We start from the raw sequence: 18,767 nt of genomic DNA on the forward strand, positions 1-18,767 counted from the left end.
GTCATGGGTTGAGAGCGCTTAGCCTCCAGTCTGGCTGTGTATTTGCATCTCTCACAAGTGTTTGTGTCTAGAGGTAAGAGGAGAGGGTTGTCTGTATACATGAGGCAGTTGTGACATTGCCTCAGGATGCCCAATTCCACCAAATGAACTGGAGAGTACACCTGAAGCTGACCTCTGGACATGCTTTGAAGAGTAAATTGAACTTAAGTCCTGCGGAAGATCGAGGGTCTTATGCTATATTATAATAGTGCTGTCTAGGAAATTTGGAGAATAATAGTGCTGTCTAGGAGATTAGGACAAGTGCTGATTTCTGTTTTGCAAGTGCTGCAATAAGAGCAGCTGATCTGAAGCACTTGAGTTGAGGCTTGCCTAGTTCTAAGGGAAAATTTACAGCGCAGACTTTGTGGGGCCGGGAATAGTATACCCCAGCTAACCGGCGCTGCCCGGCACTGCTCTGTGCGCAAGACCACGCAAAAAGAGAGTTGCAAGGTTTTTCCTCTAAGTGAGGAACGTGAGTACAAGAGCTGTTTTTCTCTAAGCAAGTGAGAAAAGTAAGGACAAAAACTGTTTTCCTCTAGGTAATGAGGAAGATAGAGTGCTATAGTAATTAGTAGCTTATTAGTGCTTACAAGTTCTGAAGTGCTGAGCATGAACAAGCAAATTTAAGTGCTAAAACTAAGAATCTGTATCTGCACTAGATGAGTTACAGGACAGAAACAAGTGCAAATACAAGCTTTCAAATCAGAAAGTTGAGAGAGATGGAAGAGATTGGCCAAACGGCCAATAACTACAAATTCTGGGCCAGAACCACTACTTATGTGGTAGACAGGTTACCTAGTGCTCACCACTCTCACTGATAAGCTAGAAGGCTTCCCTCCAACACAGAAAGGCTTGGGGGACTCAGAAGCGTACATACAGTCCTGGATACAGCAAATATGTATCTGGAACACTAGTTACAGGAAAGGTAGGAAACAGGCTTACAGTTTTTTTTTTTTTTTTACAGAAAAGTAGCAAAAACAGTAGTAAAAACAATTCACATGCAGTGCAAGCTAGCGCACTTGAGTATGTAGCAATATTAGACCAAACACAGTTTAAAAAATGCAATTAAATTAAAAAGGACTAAAAGCAAGTGCAGAAAGAGTTTATTAGATAGAATGTGGTAAAGAGATGGGACGGGGGAATGTCCCAGATCAAATCTACAGTGGGGCGGGCAACTGCAAAAGCCACCAAAAATAGAGAGAGTGGGTGGGACAAAACAGTTTCAAGAGAGATCTAAGCAAAAACTAACAATATAAACTTCAAAACCAAAAAAATATTCTCAGCTCTGTATATTTGCCGATCAGTCTCTCGGAACAGTGAGACAACAGTTTCAACACAGATCTAAGCAACAATTAAACTCTAAAAAAAAAATATACATATATACTCAGCTCTGTATAACTGCAGATAATATGTAAGGCAGTCTCTCAGAACACAGGTTCCAGCAATTTTCAAGTTTCAGACACAGAATTGTCGTTTTCAGTAACAACTATAGGAACGATGGAGAATACTTTTCTGTTCTATAATTAACTTTACCCCCATCACGAAAAGGTAAACCCATGCAAGTATTTCAATATGTCAAACAGAAATATTGTCATTCTTCTGACTCTCCAAAACCAACTCCAACTTTTTTTTTTAACAGCGGCTTTACATAGTTAAAGTTTCTGTTTTTCCAACATTTTGTTACTTAAGTCAATATATTCCTTCAATGCTTCATCACATCTGAATAAATTTGACTTATTTTTCTTCTGAACTGGAGTTCATCTCCCGAACCAAAGCCGAAGCTTGAACTGCTTCTTACTGAACATCAGCAGGATCCTTCCCAGCCACTGTTATATATTTACCTTTTCTGCTTCAGTTTCTAATTCTTTTTCTTTGTTGGCATCCATGCAGTGCACTTTCTAGCCAGTAACTGAATTTTACTGAAGTAGCAATTTCAATGGCACTCTTTTCTCAGTTTCTGTTTTCATATTGGCAGAGCAGAAATTAAGCTGTTAATCAGTGTGCAGCCATCTTAGAAGTCCCCATTTGATCATTCCATAATTGTGTGTAGTTTGACAAGAAATGTCATAAACGTTAACAGCTGCTACTGGCAATACAAGACACTAAAGATGCATGAAACAAATTAATCACAATCTATCTAGCAAATGTCAGTTCTGCTGAATATATGTCAATCACTGTTCAGAAATCAATGTTATAAACACCTACTACAACACAATTACTGAAAGCACCAACTTGGTTAAATCACTGACAGACATTGCAAGAGGTACCATAATAAAAACAAGAGACTGCACATTTATACGTAGTTGCTAGGAATTTGGTCCAGGAGACCACAGTTATGCCAAAGTACAGTCTGCTCAAAGTCATGTAGAAGGCAAATAACAGGCTGACTGAATCAAACTCTGGACAACAGACAGCAGCTCGTTTTACAGCTCAGAGGCCTAATCTTCTGTGTTAAATGACAGACAAATAAGAAATAGAGACCTGCAGGTCACAGATTTCAAACCCTTGTACTCCAAACTGGAAATCCAGTGCCCAACCACCATGCCGTGACTGCACAAATTAATCCAGGCAACTTACAACTTTCTGATCTTCCAGCAGCAAAGGTTTGTGGAATTTTACCGATACACACATTAGAATGCAGTACATATGTTTCTGCATATTGTTAATGGGCAGTTTTAAATGTATATAAAACAGAAACTCTGACAAATAGCACAGTTCAGTAAACAATATATTTTTTTCCTATGTACAATCCCACCAAAATAAATTATCTTAAAGTTTTTAGCTCATTCTATCAGAACTTACCCCCACAGATTGAGGCATTCCCGACCCAGTTCCATAGCCCTGTAATAGACAGACAGAAGCGTCAAAATTTCTAGCATGCAAATCAAAACACAAACAGTGAAAGTGGAGTTGAAATTTATACTTAATAATCTGACTAAATCTGTAACTGTACAAAGAGGAAACAACTGACAGAACGTCATCTCTTTTTCCTTTGTCGCCTCATCTCACGGTGATGTGCACTGAAATTAGGTATTTAAAAACTGAGCTGCCATTCTGTCCATTACTGCCTGGAATTTCTCTTGTAAATCCATTTGTATAACTGTCTCTATTACATTTCTTGACTGAGAATCTCTAAGTGGGAAGTTCTACTTTCAGTGTGTGCCAGGGAGAAAAGATCAACTATAGAAGTAACAACAATGAATTTACAAGTCAATTGCATTAGTAATAAAGAAAATAAAAGATACAACATGATGCATCACATAAAATACTATATAAGAAAGAATACATCAAGAAAATTGTAGATGGCTGTGAATAAACTGGATGCACACACTATTACATAGACAACTAAAGTGTGTAAAAGACTACATATCAACATATAATGTATACATTCAATTGGTGTAAATTCTGTGATCCTAAGTGACACAATAAACCTGCTATGCAATCAAGCAATGTGTACAAAGTAAAACGCACACACACACAGAAAGGATGAAAAATGCAAAACATGCTGCAGTTGTACAGGGACAGCAGGATTCATTACAGAGAGGATTGCCAAGATAGCATAATTCAAACACAATGAGAAAGACGATAGACAGCATTAGACAATGCGATAGACAACATTAAAAAAGGTGCAGTAACAGTACGCGATGGAGAGGAATCCAACAGTAAATGCTGACCCAGTTTAATACTTACAGGAAACCTAAAACAGCATATGGTGAGAGGGAGAGGGATTATGGATTATCAGAAAATAGGATGGTGAGAGGGAGAGGGATTATGGATTATCAGAAAATAGTGATCAAGTAAAAAGAAAAGGCCAAGTTGGCAGGGAGAGGACATTCAGATGAATATTTAAGTGCTGTCATCACTAAACTCATAGGACCAATTGGCAAAGAAGGAGTGTCCACGTCAAGGTTTAAGTACATCACACCACAATGGCATTTAATGTGCAATTTTTGTTTACTTTAAAGACAGATGTACTTGTGATGGAAGCAGAGATCATTCCAAAGTTTGCTAACACCAGTAAAGTAATATGCATCTCCAAATTTTAGTTTTTTAGTGGAATACTAACCACTTTACCATCTGATGGCTTACATTCATGTATTTATTTGCAGTTTGTTACCTGGGTAGGTAAAGCTGGATGACATACCTTTTTCAATCATGACTGGGGTAGTGCAGTACACATTAAACAGTCATGTTTCCGTTACATATTCTTCTTCTTCTTTCGGCTTCTCCCATTAGGGGTCGCCACAGCGGATCAACTGTTTCCATTTCTTCCTGTCCTCTGCATCTTGCTCTGTCACACCAACCACCTGCGTATCCTCTCCCGCCACAACCATAAACCTTATCTTAGGCCTTCCTCTTTTCTTGTTACCTGGTAGCTTCATCCTTAGCATCTTTTTCCCAATATACCCAGCATCCCTCCTTAGCACATGTCCAAACCAACGTAATCTTGCCTCTCTGACTATCTCCAAACCTTCCAACCTGGGCTGACCCTCTAATATACTTATTCCTAATCCTGTCCATCCTCATCACACCCAGTGCAAATCTTAACACCTTCAACTCTGCCACGTCAAGCTCTGACTCCTGCCTTTTTGTCAATGCCACTGTCTCCAACCATGTAACATAGCTGGTCTCACTACCGTCTTGTAGACCTTTCCTTTCACTCTTACTGGTACTCGTCTGTCACAAATCACTCCTGACACTCTTCTCCACCCACTCCATCCTGCCTGTACTCTCTTCTTCACCTCTCTTCCACACTCACTATTACTCTGAAATGTTGATCCCAAGCATTTAAACTCATCGACCTTCACCACCTCTACTCCCTGCATTCTCACCATTCCTCTATCCTCCCCCTCATTCACACACATATATACTCTGTCTTAGTCCTGCCGACCTTCATTCCTCTTCTCTCTAGAGCATATTTCCACCTCTTCAGGATCTCCTCCACCTGTTCCCTACTCTCACTACAGATCACAATGTCATCTGCAAACATCATTGTCCACGAGGTCTCCTGTCTGATCTCATCTGTCAACCTGTCCACCACCATTGCAAATAAGAAAAGCTTCAGGGCTGATCCTTGATGTAATCCCACCTCCACCTTAAAAGCATCCGTCACTCCCACTGCTGACCTCACCGCTGTCGCACTACCCTCGTACATATCCTGTACCACTCTTACATACTTCTCTGACACTCCCGACTTCCTCATACAATACCACAACTCCTCTCTAGGCACCCTGTCATTAACTTTCTAAGTCCACAAAGACACAATGCAACTCCTTCTGACCTTCTCTGTACTTCTCCATCAACACTCTCAGAGCAATCATCGCATCTGTAGTGCCCTTTCCTGGCATGAAACCATACCGCTGATCACTAATCATCACCTCCCTTCTTAACCTAGCTTCCACTACTCTATCCCATAACTTCATGCTGTGACTGATCAATTTAATCTCTCTGTAGTTACTACAGTTCTGCACATCACCCTTATTCTTAAAAATTGATACCAAAACACTTTCTCCATTCCTCAGGCATCCTCTCACTTTCCAAGATTTCACTACACAATCTAGTTAAAAACTCCACTGCTATTTCACCTAAACACCTCCATGCTTCCACAGGTATGTCATCTGCACCGACAGCCTTTCCATTCTTCATCCTCTTCATAGCTATCCTTACTTCCTCCTTGCTAATCCACTGCATGTCATGATTCACTATCTGCATATCATCCGACCTTCTCTCCCTCTCATTCTCTTCATTCATCAGCCCCTCAAAGTACTCTTTCCATCTGCTCAACACACTCTCCTCGGTTGTGAGTACGTTTCCCTCATTATCCTTTATCACCTTTACCTGCTGCACATCTTTACTAGCTCGGTCCCACTGTCTTGCCAATCGGTACAGGTCCTTTTCTCCCTCCTTAGTGTCCATCCTTTCATACAACTCTTCATACGCCATATCCTTAGCCTTCGCCACCTCTCTCGTTGCCATGCACCTCATCTCCTTATACTCTTGTCTACTTTCTTCATCTCTCTGACAATCCCACTTCTTCTTCGCCAACCTCTTTCTCTGTATACTCTCCTGTACTACTTCATTCCACCACCAGATCTCCTTGTCCTCCTTCCTCTTTCCAGATGTCACACCAAGCACCTTTCTAGCCATCTCTCTTACTAGCTCTGCTGTAGTTACCCAGCTATTCAGTAACTCTTCAGTGCCACCCCAGTGCCTGTCTTAACTCTTCCCTGAACTCCATCTCACAATTACCCTTTTTCAATTTCCACCATTTGATCCTTGGTGCTGCCCTCACACTCATCCTCCTCTTCTTGATCACCAATGTTATGCTACAAACCACCATCATATGCTGCCTAACTACACTTTCCCCTGCCACCACTTTACAGTCTCCAATCTCCTTCAGACTGTCCCTTCTACATAAGATAAAATCCACCTGTGTGCATCTTCCTCCACTCTTGTATATCACTCTATGCTCCTCTCTCCTGTTAAAATACGTATTCATCACAGCCATGTCCATCCTTTTTGCAAAATCCATTACCATCTGACCTTCTGCATTCCTTTGCTTAACACCATACCTACCCATCACTTCCTCATCTAGTGTTCCCTTCACCAACATGTTCACTGAAATCTGTTCCAATCACCAGTCTCTCACCCTTGGGTACAGTCATCACCACTTCATCCAACTCACTCCAAAATATTTCTTTTTCATCCATCGCACATCCAACTTGTGGAGCATATCCACTAACAACATTCATCATTACACCACCAATTTCCAGCTTCATAAACATCACTCTATCCGAAACTCTTTTCACCTCTAAAACACTCTTAGCACACTGTTCCTTCAGGATAACCCCTACGCCATTTCTCCTCCTATCCACACCATGATAAAACAATTTGAACCTGCCTCCGATACACCTAGCCTTGCTCCCCTTCCTTCTGGTCTCTTGCAAACACAATATACCAACCTTCCTTCAGTCCATCATATCGGCTAGCTCTCTCCCTATACCAGTCATACTGCCAACATTCAAAGTTCCGACCCTCACTATCACAGTCCTAGCCTTTACCTGCCTTCGAGCATGCCTTCCCCCTCTTCTCCTCCTTCGGCCAACAATAGCCCAATTTCTGCCAGCACCCTGTTGGCCAACAGTACTGGTGGCGGTTGTCGTTAACCCGGGCCTCGACTGATCTGGTATGTACATCTGTACTGTTGTCCGCATGTATGATTTAGCAAAATTTTATGCCGGGTGCCCTTCCTGACGCAACCCTCCCCATTTATCCGGGCTTGGGACCAGCACAAAGAAATGCACTGGCTTGTGCATCCCTAGTGTCTGGTTTTCCACTACATAGTGCTCCAGACAAAAATACTGGGGGGGGGGGGGCTCCAGGGACAATCAGAAAAAAATATACAAATGCTTTTGACTGAGAATCCAGTGACCGTTGAATTCTAATCAGCTTACATTTTTCAGACCTGGAGACGTGGTGGCCTGTAACAAACCCAAGCACTGTACTGCAGATCTGTTTTAGTAAATGGTACACGGACAGGAAGAGATCTATACTCGATATACAAACTGCACAAGAGATGGAAGATGGACAAAGTACAGTTTTGTACCTACCATAAATGTAGATGTCCGAACTGGATAGCATCTGCAGTCATAACAACTGGGTTGTCCTGTCGTCAGGCAGCCCTTCAGTCGGCCGGATTCCAAAGTCCGGGTCCGGCTTCGGCTGATGTCGCACTTCACCCGACGTCATCTCTGTTGGTCTTCGGGTATAAAAGCATCAGCCGACGCCATTTTCCTCAGTGTTTCTTGCCCCAGATGCCAGTAGCCCTCTTGAAGGCTAAAATTTGGATAGATGCCAATGTTTCCAAAAAAAATAGAGGTAAACACAAAAATAAGCATGTATGTACATATATACAAACAAATACACCATAAAAGACCCCCCCCCCACCAGCTAGCTATTAGGAGGGTAAACACCCTAGGAGTACCACAGAGGGGAAGGAGGGAGGGTAATCCTGACTGCAGATGCTATCCAGTTCGGACATCTACATTTATGGTAGGTACAAAACTGTACTATGCCCTTCATGGATACATCTGCAGTCATAACAACTGGGTAGAATACCATAGCCAACTAGGGGAGGAGGATAAAAGTAGATTATGGTGTGTTTAGGATCCCTTGCAGTACAGCAGTGGCAAACCCTGCTCGGGATCTGGAATATAGAGGCAAATTATAATGCTTGGCAAATGTATGCACGGAGGTCCAAGTAGCCGCCTCAATAATGTCTTTGGTTGCCACTCCTCGTAAGAAGGCTGTGGTAGTGGCTGTTGCCCTTGTAGAATGAGGTCTTATGTTCTGTGGAATTGGTTTTCCATGGACGGAGTAACAGAATCGTATGCAATTTCCTATCCATTTGGAGATTGTCTGTTTGGAAATAGCTTTTCCTTCCCTTCCTGTTGCATAGGCTACAAAAAGTTGATCAGTCTTTCTGCTATTTTTTGTTCTGTCCAAGTAGTAGCGTAGCTGCCTATGTACATCCAAGGTATGCAGTATTCTTTCCCCTCTGTTTTGTGGGTTGGGAAAGAAGGTAGGTAGGTGGATTGCCTGGTTTAAAGACACTCTGGATACCACCTTAGGCATAAATGTAGGATTAGTCCTCATGGACACTCTATCTTGGTGGAAGATTAGGAAGGGTTGCACTGCCATTAAGGCCTGTAGTTCTGAAACCCTCCTTGCTGAAGTAATTGCCAGTAGGAAAGCAGTTTTCCATGACAGGTGTTGTAGGTCTGCTGTTGCTGCTGGTTCAAAGGGTGATAGTGTCAACTTTTCTAGCACAAAGTTTAAGTCCCAAGCTGGTAATGGTGGTTTCCTTGGAGGTTTTACATTCTTGATTCCTCTGAGAAATTGCCTGAGCAAAGGGTGCGAAAAAACAGGTGGATCAAAGCTGTATTCTGCTGAAATAGCTGATGCATGTATCTTGATGGAGGAGTAGGACAGGCCTGAATGAAGAAGTTCGTCCAGATACTCCAGAATGTTAGGCATATCTATGTTTGACACATCTTTTCCTCTTTCAGTACTCCAAATGACAAACCTTTTCCATTTTCCAGCATAGTTCCTTCTTCTTGAAGGTCTGCGTGCTTCAAGAATAATGTCTTTAACTCTTTGGGAAAGTTCTGGATTAGCTGCTGCTATGTGATGTTCCATGCAGTCAGTTGCAACGTTTTTAGGTTTGGATGTATGATGCTGTAGTTGTTCTGAGTTAACATCAAAGGCAACAGGGGTATTGGCCACATATTGTTCCGAGACATGCTCCTCAGCAGTGGGTACCAGTGTTGTCTTGGCCAGTTTGGAGCTATCAGGATTATCCTTGGACGTTCTTCCTTGATTTTTAGTAGTACTTTGTGTATCAATGGAAGAGGTGGGAATGCATATGCTGTTAGGCCTTTCCAGCTGAAGGAGAGCGAATCCACTTTCCATGCTAGTGGGTGGAATGTCCTTGTGCAGAATTTTTGAGCTGGTGATTGAGAGGTGATGCGAATAGATCTATCTGAGGCATTCCCCATTTCTTTGAGATGGTCTTGAAGATGTCCGGTGCAGCTTCCATTCGTGGGCATCCGATGTGGTTCTGCTTAATATGTCTGCTAGAGTATTTTCTTTTCCGGTACAAATATTGCCTGTAACTGGATGTTGTAGCTGAGTGCCAGGGTCCACAGCTCCAAAGTCATTCTGCATAGGGGTATGAATGAGTGCCTCCTGTTTGTTGATGTACCACATGACTGTGGTGTTGTCTGTCCTTATCATCAACTGGCCCTCTTTGAGAAATGGTCTGAACTTTTGGATTGCCAGTTTTACTGCCAGCATTTCTTTTAGGTTGATGTGCAGGTGAAGTTGATCCTGTGTCCACAATCCTTGCACGCACTTGTCCAGCATGTGGGCCCCCCATCCTAGGTCTGAAGCGTCTGTTGTGATGGTCTGGCTTGCTTGACATCTGCGAAAGGGTAGGCCTGGGTTTGACTGGCATGCCTGAGCCCACCATAGGAACTCCTGTTTTAAGCATGGAATTAGTGGGATTTCTGTTTCTAGGCTGTGTCTGTGTTGGGACCATAAATTCTTTAGGTACCACTGTAGTTCTCTCATATGTAGTCTGGCAAATGGGACCAAGATTATGCATGATGCCATGAAGCCCAAGGCCTGCAGTACTTTTCTTGCTGTTAACTTGTTCAGTTTTGTTAGAGCCAAGAAGTAAAGAGGAGTTCTTTTGTTTTCTGTAGTTAGGAATGCCATTTGTTTTACTGTGTCCAATTCGCCCAAGAATGTCCTTGTTTGGGATGGTATCAGCCTTGACTTTTGTAAATTGACTGTGTATCCCAGTGCTTGTAGCAAGTAAATGACCCTTTGTAAATCTGTTGTCAGCTTGCTTTTGTTGTCCCCTTGTAGCAGGCAGTCGTCCAGGTATGGGTAAATTTGAATTCCCTGTAGTCTGCAATGGCGATTACTGATGCCAGGCATTTTGTGAATACTCTGGGCAGTAGATAAGCCAAAGGGCAATGCTGAGAATTGATAGTGCTCTGATCCTGCAAGAAATCTGAGGTATCTTCTGCAGATTGGTCGAATGGGGACGTGCAGGTATGCCTCCTTGAGATCTAGAGTTACCAGCCAACACTCCTTGCCCAGCATGGGAAGAAGTTGCTGTAGGGTCAGCATTTTGAATTTTGGGACAATGATGTATGTATTTAAGGTGGACAGGTCGAGAATTGGTCTCCAACTTTTTTCCTTTCTTGGAACTAGGAATAGTCTGGAGTAGAACCCCTTTCCTTGCTCTGCTGTTGGCACTCTTTCCACAGCTCTCATGTTTGCTAACTCCATAATCTGTTGTAGAGCCTCTGTTTTTTGATTTGGAGGTAGATTTGGCATTCCTCTTTTGACTGGTAAAGTGTGGAAGTGGAACCGGTAACCTTGATCTATGGTTTGTAAAATCCACTTGTCTTTTGTTATGTAGTGCCAGTTCTTTGAAAATAAGGTTAATTTTCCGCCTAGAGGAGCTGCTATTTGTTCCCTGGTAGGCGGATTTAGGGTTAAGTCACTGTGGTTGTGTTGATGTAGTGGCAGTGGTTGTGTCTGTGCCTCTGTTGTTACCTTGCCACTGTCGTCCTCTGTAGGCACCTCCTCTGGTTTGGTTTCTGCCTCTGGAACGTCTATTCCTGCCCCTTTGAGATCTTGTGGAGTCAGGAAAGGACCAATTTTGGCAGGCCAGTTCCTGCTAAACCTTGGGGGTTGAACCTGCAAGAAATCTTTAACCGTTTGAACAGATTTTGCCTTTTCTTCCATTTTCTTCATAACCTGCTGGGCAGGAGTACCAAACAAACTTGTCTTATCCATAGGAGCATCTAGCAACTTAGCTTTAACATGATCCGGTAAAGCTTGCTCCTTTAGCCATGCATGCCTTCTTATCACTGTGCCAGTCATGGCTGATCTAAATGAAGCCTCCAGTGCATCATAGCCACATTTTAAGGAATGGTTACTAACCTGTTGTATGTTATTTACCATTTCTAATACATATTTCTTATCAAGAGATTCATCAGTGGTTAGCTTTTTAGTTAACTGATCAAGCATAAACTCTTGGTATTGTATCATGTGAAACTGACAGTTTAAAGCTCTAGCTGAGAGAGTAGCTGAAGTGTAGACCTTTTTACCCCATCTGTCTAATGACCTTGCTTCCCTTTCAGAAGGAATAGGGTTTTAGCTATGGTCGGCTACTGCCTTGGGACCCTGGGATATAGTTTCGGGGTCTGCAAGTGGGGCCTTGTAAAGGTGGTGATGAGTATCAGGCACCCTGTAAAATCTGTCTGGTTTGGCAGGGGCTGGGGTAAAGAATCTGGAGCTGAGCAGACATCATTGAAAGCATCATCCACCACAGAGAGAACAGGAGGTATGGCTAAGGGCCTGTGCTGTGGAAGGTGCAGAAAGGTCCTAAGTCTTTTTCTGGAGTCTGAAAAATCCTGTTGCTGCCATTGGAACTGCTCTCGCATGGCATGTAAGGTTTCCCCAAAGGAGAATTCTTCTGGTGGGGAAGCAGCTGGAATGGATTCTTCAGCATCAGAATCTTCAAAATTAGAGAAAGGAGCCTCTGGCTGGTCAGTTATGTCTGATTCATCAGCAGAATCATCAGAGGACACTGGTTCAGGGGGCTCTGCCCTAGGTCTCTTCTCTGGGGCTGAGAGGCCCTGTCTGGGTGAGATTGAGATCCTCTAATTAATGAAATTAAATCTTCTGCCAAAGTAAGCATTTGAGAACTAGAAGAGGGCCTGGTTGTGGGGGGTTTAACAGGCACTGTTTTAGTAGTCTTGGCTGCTTTAGCCCTGGCGAAGGCCTTAATGGACATGGCTGCTGGAGGCCTAGCAGCACCACGTGCTGGGGTAGAGACATCCAAGGGAATGGTGTCTGATAAGTCAGTGGCAACCACCGTAGTGGATAAAATTTCTGAGGCCGATTCAAGAGTGGTAGCAGGGGCCTCAGTTGTAGAAATAGATTCAGCTGTACTTTGATCAGTTTTCTCGGTTTCGGCCGAAACCGAGACACTCGCGGTTTGCTTAACCATGGTTTCGGCGAAACCGCGGACCGCGAGTGTCGGTCTTTATCTTTGCGTTTTGGCAGATTGGGTAGTCGGAGGATCCGGCGGCATAATGTACGCAAAATCAGAACCGAAAACTGTTCTGCAAACTCCGACCGGCGCCTAAGCGTTCGCCGGGTTGAAAGAAGCACAGGCCGAACAGGCTGCTACGTCGTGGGCTGGGCCTAAACAAGGCAGACAATAAGAGTGGAAATCTTTATGAGGTATTTGTTTCCCACAGGTTAAACAATTATTAACTTTTTCTGACATCGGCTGAGGCAAGAAAGAGTCCCCAACCTGGGTACTTAGCTTTAGAAGTCTTCGAAGTAGTATTCGGTAGAAGTAATCTCTGGATCCGACCGACCGGCACTTGCGAACAGCTTCTGCTTCGGGCGCCACGCGGCAAGAAAGACTGAGGAAAATGGCGTCGGCTGATGCTTTTATACCCGAAGACCAACAGAGATGACGTCGGGTGAAGTGCGACATCAGCCGAAGCCGGACCCGGACTTTGGAATCCGGCCGACTGAAGGGCTGCCTGACGACAGGACAACCCAGTTGTTATGACTGCAGATGCATACATGAAGGACATCATGCAAACTATGTACCCCCACATGAATGGGGACATGATAAAATAAAGTATTTAGGAGTATGGGTTAAAAAGGATTCTGTTACAGCAGCTATGATATTTGGGAAGACCCTAAACAAAAGATAATACAAAAACTGAGAAACTGGAAGCTCTTTATAAATGGATATGGATAGCAAGATACAAGCAGTGAAAAATGTTTAGTCCTTTTAGCTTTATGTACAAATTAGACATATATTTTTATCAACCAGAGGAAATGTTGCGGTCAGTAATTAACAGAGTTGATGGATTTCATCTGGGAGAGGAAGAGGGTAAGGGTCACGTGAGTTAAGTTGATCCTTCCAATAGAACAAGCTGGTTTAGCATTACCTGATTTGTAGGGATATTTTAGAGCTACACAGATAAGGAATAATGCAAGCATAATAAATAACACAGGCAGAAAGCTATGATTCAAAGTGAAAAAGGATGATGATGAAGCAGGGGGAAATTCAAGAAATAAGGAAAGAGTGGGATAGTGAATGCAGATCCTTAAGGAGAATAACAGCAGCCATACAGAAGTAAGGAGAAACCAGTGGAACAGGAAGCAACTGGTTAGTTGCCATATGAAGACATTTGGAGCCTTCCACAGGAAATCAGTATTAACTTTCATTTGAAACTAGAGAACACAGGAAGAAACAGGAAACTGTGTCAACTCTAAATGTAGTCAGTGTTGGGGAGTGATAGGCCAGTGAGTTCCCATATGACACAGCAATGGATGACACAGGATGAAATTGAAGAGAATGTGCCACAGGAAGATGCTATAGAACTTTCTACAGAATGCCTGCAAGGTAATGGAGAACAAAAAAATGTACTCTCAGTTTAGAAGAAAATGAGCTAAGAGAAGAGTTGCTTGATGTAATAGACATAGCTAGACATATTAAGATCAATGAAAGAAACCGACTGCAGAAGGTCAACAAAAGACAAAAAGTCAAAAGTTTGATAAAACAAACACAGTAATTAGGACTGTCCATAGAGATCCATGTGATATAACAGAAGTAAGCAGGATATATTACTGTGCAGCTAAATTAATAACTGATAAAGTTCTACCACAAGAACACAGGGTAGTGAGAGAAAGGAAGGGGAAAAAATCGAATACCATCATGGAAATATCGAATAGAGAAAACTATAAAGCAATTAAGTGTCACTATTAAAGTATAGAGGAGGGGAACAGATCAACAAAAATATTCAAAGACAAACATGATAAAAGCAATGTGCAGTATTATAACGGATCAGGATTTATCATGCACTATCACGCAATGTGCAGTATTATAACGGATCAGGATTTATCATGCACTATCACAAATAATGAACTACATCTGCACAGGCAGAAAAACCTAGAAGGTACACAGATAAATATAAAGGAAAGTACAAAATAGGTACACAGATAAATATAAAGGAAAGTACAAAATAAGCAATTTATTGATGCCCCAAACAAGATTTATAGAGAATTGGGAAACAAGGTAAAAGGAACTGAAAGACCACAAAAAAATAGAAAAAGAAATATATGCATTTTACAGAAGTATTTATGAAGATCCTGTGGAACATAAAGATGCTAAACGGACAGAAGAAGTAAAAGAAAGAATAAAGAGTTCAAAGCTACAGAATATGAAATGGGATGAAGTAACAGCCAGAGGGACAAACCAAGTTAAGGAAAGCCTGTAACTGGAAACCCCCAGGCCCTGATACAAAATCCCAGGCCCTGATAGAAAACCCCAGGCCCTGATACAAAACCTAACTTCTGGTTAAGAGTATTAACACCTTTGCATGAAGATATAGCCACAAGTAAGAACTACTTATATGCGCACCACAAACAGATACCAAACTGGCTAACAGGAAAAACAACACCCCTACTTAACAGTGAACCTGCTAGCTACCCTAAAAATTACAGACCAGTAACTTGCTTTCCGACAATGTGTAAACTCTACACTGTAATTGATGCCAACAGAGTTTACAGTCATTCAGAAGAGAACTCAATTATGGCAATAGAACAAAAGGCCAATAAAAGAAAGTCTTATGGAACAAAGGATCATTTGTTTAATAAAGTGGAGAATTGTAAAAAGGGGAAGAATCTAAGTATGTCATGGATTGACTACAAAAAGGCATTTGACAGTATCTCACATTCATGGAAAAAAAAAAGAGTGCTTAAAAATGTATAAGACACACCCTACACTGATAAACTACATCACAGTGACTATGAAACAGCAGTACACCACTATGCAGTTAAGCCATGATACAGGATAAATTATTATTCCTGGGATAGAAATCCAAAGGGGATATTCCAGGGTGACTCTGTCACTGTTGCTCTTTTGTCTTGCTCTTAAACCATTAAGCTGTCTGTTTAACAGATTACGTCATGACTATAATCTGGCTCCCACAAAAGAAGTGTAATGACTTCTCATCTTTTCTGTCAATGATTTAAAACTGGAGCTCGTCAGATGAAGAACTGAAATCACAACTGCAAGTTGTCAAAACTTTTTCAGATGATACACGAATGTCATTTGGTCTTGATAAATGTGCAAAAACAACCTTTAAAGCAGGAAGCTTCAGCACCAAGAAAACATCAGTTTGGGACAAGAATGTGATATAAAAGAACTTGAGCAAGAGGGAGTGTATAAATATTTGGAAATTGATGAAGGATCAACAATAAAACATGAACAAATGTGAATAAAACTTATTTTAGAAGACTGACTTTAATCCTGAAAACAGCATTGACACCTATGAACAAAATTCAAGCTATAAACCACTTTGCTCTTCCTGTCCTAACTTACAATTTTGGAGAGCCTGATTGGCCCCAAAAGGTGTTGGATAGTTTAGACAGGAAAACAAGAACCATGCTTCATGCTCACCAAATGATTTATAAAAATGAGTGCATACCAAGACTATATATTCCCCCATTCTAAAGGAGATATGGGCCTCCTTGAAAACTGATTACATGTACAGATCTGCAATCATGGGACTGCATACATATCTGCTGACCTCACAAGACCCAAATATAGTGAAAGTTTTGAAACATGAGGTGAATAAATCTTAAGATGACTTCCCGTCTTAGTCTAGCAAAAGCATACTGGCGTCAAACGGAATGGAAATGAAACCATTAGTAGATAAAAATCAGACGATAACAATGTGCCAAGAAACAAAAAGCATAAAAGGCGAAGGATCAGATTAGAAGGCAAAAAATGTGGGAAATGCATAAATACAGTTGCAAGTATAGAAAAAGTACAGTTGTGTACACTTACCATAAATATAGATGTTCGAGTGTATTTACTGTTGCAGTCATTACATTTGAGTAATCCTGCTGGCAGGTTGCCCTCAGTCGGCCTGAATTCCAAAGTCTTGGGTCCTGCGTCAGCTGCTGTCGCCCCTTCCCTGACGTCAGGTCGTCAGGGGTATAAAAGAAGCAGCAGATGCCATTTTCTTCAGTTTTTCTTGTCCCAGATGTCAGGTGCCCCCTGAAAGGGTAGCCACAATTTATATATATATAAAAATACATGCACCAATATAAACGTTACCTTCATCTACAAGCAAATACACCACATAGGTTGTATAAATCAGAGAAGGAAAGATAAGTTGCAGCAGAAAAAAGGGGGAGGGCAGGTGGGTAACCTGGACTGCAACAGTGAATACACTCGAATATCTACATTTATGGTAAGTGTACACAACTGTACTATGTTCTTCGTGTTTCACTGTTGCAGTCATTACATTTGGGTAGAGTCCCAAAGCTAAGGTTAAGAGGCTGGAGCTAAACAACATTAGGAGCAGCTATGAGGCCCTACAGAACTGCAGTGGCAAAGCCTGCCCTGGATTTAGAGTAACGTGGCAGATGATAGTGCTTTGTAAAGGTGTGCACTGAACTCCAAGTAGCAGCCTCTAAAATGTCTTTGGTTGGTACTCCCCTGAGAAAGGCTGCTGAAGTGGCTGCAGCTCTGACTGAATGTGGCCTAATGCCCTTAGGCACTGGCTTGCCATGGTGAGAATAGCAGAAACTAATGCAGTGGCCTATCCACTTTGAAATAGTCTGCTTTGAGATAGCCTTTCCTTGTGATCCTGCAGCATACGCCACTAGTAAATGTTTCGTCTTCCTGAAAACATTGGTTCTGTCCAAGTAGAATCTAAGCTGTTTGTGTACGTCCAATGAATGCAGAATTCTCTCTCCCTTGTTCTGTGGGTTTGGATAAAACTTTGGCAGATGAATAGTTTGGTTAAGAGCCACACTGGACACCACCTTAGGCATAAATGTTGGGTTTGTCCTCAGAGAAACCCTGTCTGGATAAAACATGATAAAAGGTTCCACAGCCATGAGTGACTGTAGCTATGAAACTTGTCTTGCAGAAGTTGTTGCTAGGAGCAGAACTGTTTTCCAAGATAAAAACTTTATATCAGCAGTAGCAGCTGGCTGAAAAGGAGGCAGGGTGAGTTTTTCGAAAACATAGTTGAGGTCCCATGCAGGTATTGGTGGTTTCCTTGGAGGCCTTAAATTTTTGGCTCCTCTGAGGTACTGCTTTAATAAAGGATGAAAAAAGATTGGTGGCTCTGTATTGTAATGAGCTGAAATGGCAGAGGCATGAATTCTAATGGATGAAAAAGATAGGCCTTTGTTCAGCATCTCAGTTAAGTATTGCAAAATCTGAGGAATATTTGGTACAGCTGTATCAGTTCCTTGTGCCTGTTTCCAAGCACAGAATCTCTTCCATTTTCCAGCATAAGTTCTTCTAGTACTAGGCTTTCTGGCTTCCAAAATGACATCCATCACAGCTTTACTGAGAGGTGTGTTTTGTATGATTACATTATCCGCCATGCTGCCAGGTTTAAAGTCCTGAGTTGGCTGTACAGGATCTGATTGTTTTGCTGGGATAGTAGATGGGGTGTTTGAGGTAAGGCCCAAGCTGGGCATTGAGACAAGTTCCTTAGGCTGGATACCAGTACTGGCGGGGTCAGTCTGGGGCAATCAGTATCATCTTTGACTTCTCCTGTCTGACCTTTAGGAGTACCTTGGGGAGGAGAGGCAGTGGAGGAAAGGCATATACTGATAGCTTTTTCCAGCTGAAAGATGGGGCGGCCACTTTCCATGCTTGTCTGTGATAAGTCCTTGTGCAGAATCTTTTTAGTTGGTAGTTGTGAGGGGAGGCAAATAGATCTATGTCCGGGCATCCCCATTTCCTTGTTATCATGCTGAAGACTTGTGGATCCAGCTGCCACTCGTGGGGATCCATGAGGTTTCTGCTTAGTTCATCTGCCAGAGTATTTTCCTTTCCTGGCAGGAATTGTACCTGCAGATGTACTTGGTAAATCAATGCTGTATCCCACAAAGTCATGGCTAGTCTGCAAAGGGGGTAAGAATATGTGCCCACATGACCACGGTGTTCTCTGTCTATCAGTTGTTGTCCCGGATGAAGTAGGTTCTTGAAGGCTGTCAGGGCATTTTGAACAGCTAGCATCTCTTTTTGACTGATATGTAGATGCATTTGGTTTGAGGACCATGTGTCCTGAATGCATCTTCCTGCC

General features: G+C 42.2%; 1 protein-coding gene across 2 annotated transcripts in view; it reads right to left on the bottom strand.

The window, feature by feature from the left end:
* The window catches only part of METTL3 (methyltransferase 3, N6-adenosine-methyltransferase complex catalytic subunit), a 1,113,102-nt gene that overhangs the window by 543,277 nt on the left and 551,058 nt on the right, over nt 1-18,767 (bottom strand). Inside the window, exon 7 of one of the 2 annotated variants that reach the window (XM_044058240.1) lies at nt 2,842-2,880. The exons of the other annotated variant lie outside the window; for it this stretch is intronic. Coding sequence (XP_043914175.1) covers nt 2,842-2,880 — 39 coding nt within the window. The remainder of the gene's footprint in view (nt 1-2,841; nt 2,881-18,767) is intronic. 2 annotated transcript variants of the gene reach the window in all.

This window comes from Protopterus annectens, chromosome 16.part0, assembly GCF_019279795.1.
Source record: "Protopterus annectens isolate FY-2018-M chromosome 16.part0, PAN1.0, whole genome shotgun sequence".
Taxonomy (NCBI): Eukaryota; Metazoa; Chordata; order Ceratodontiformes; family Protopteridae; genus Protopterus; species Protopterus annectens.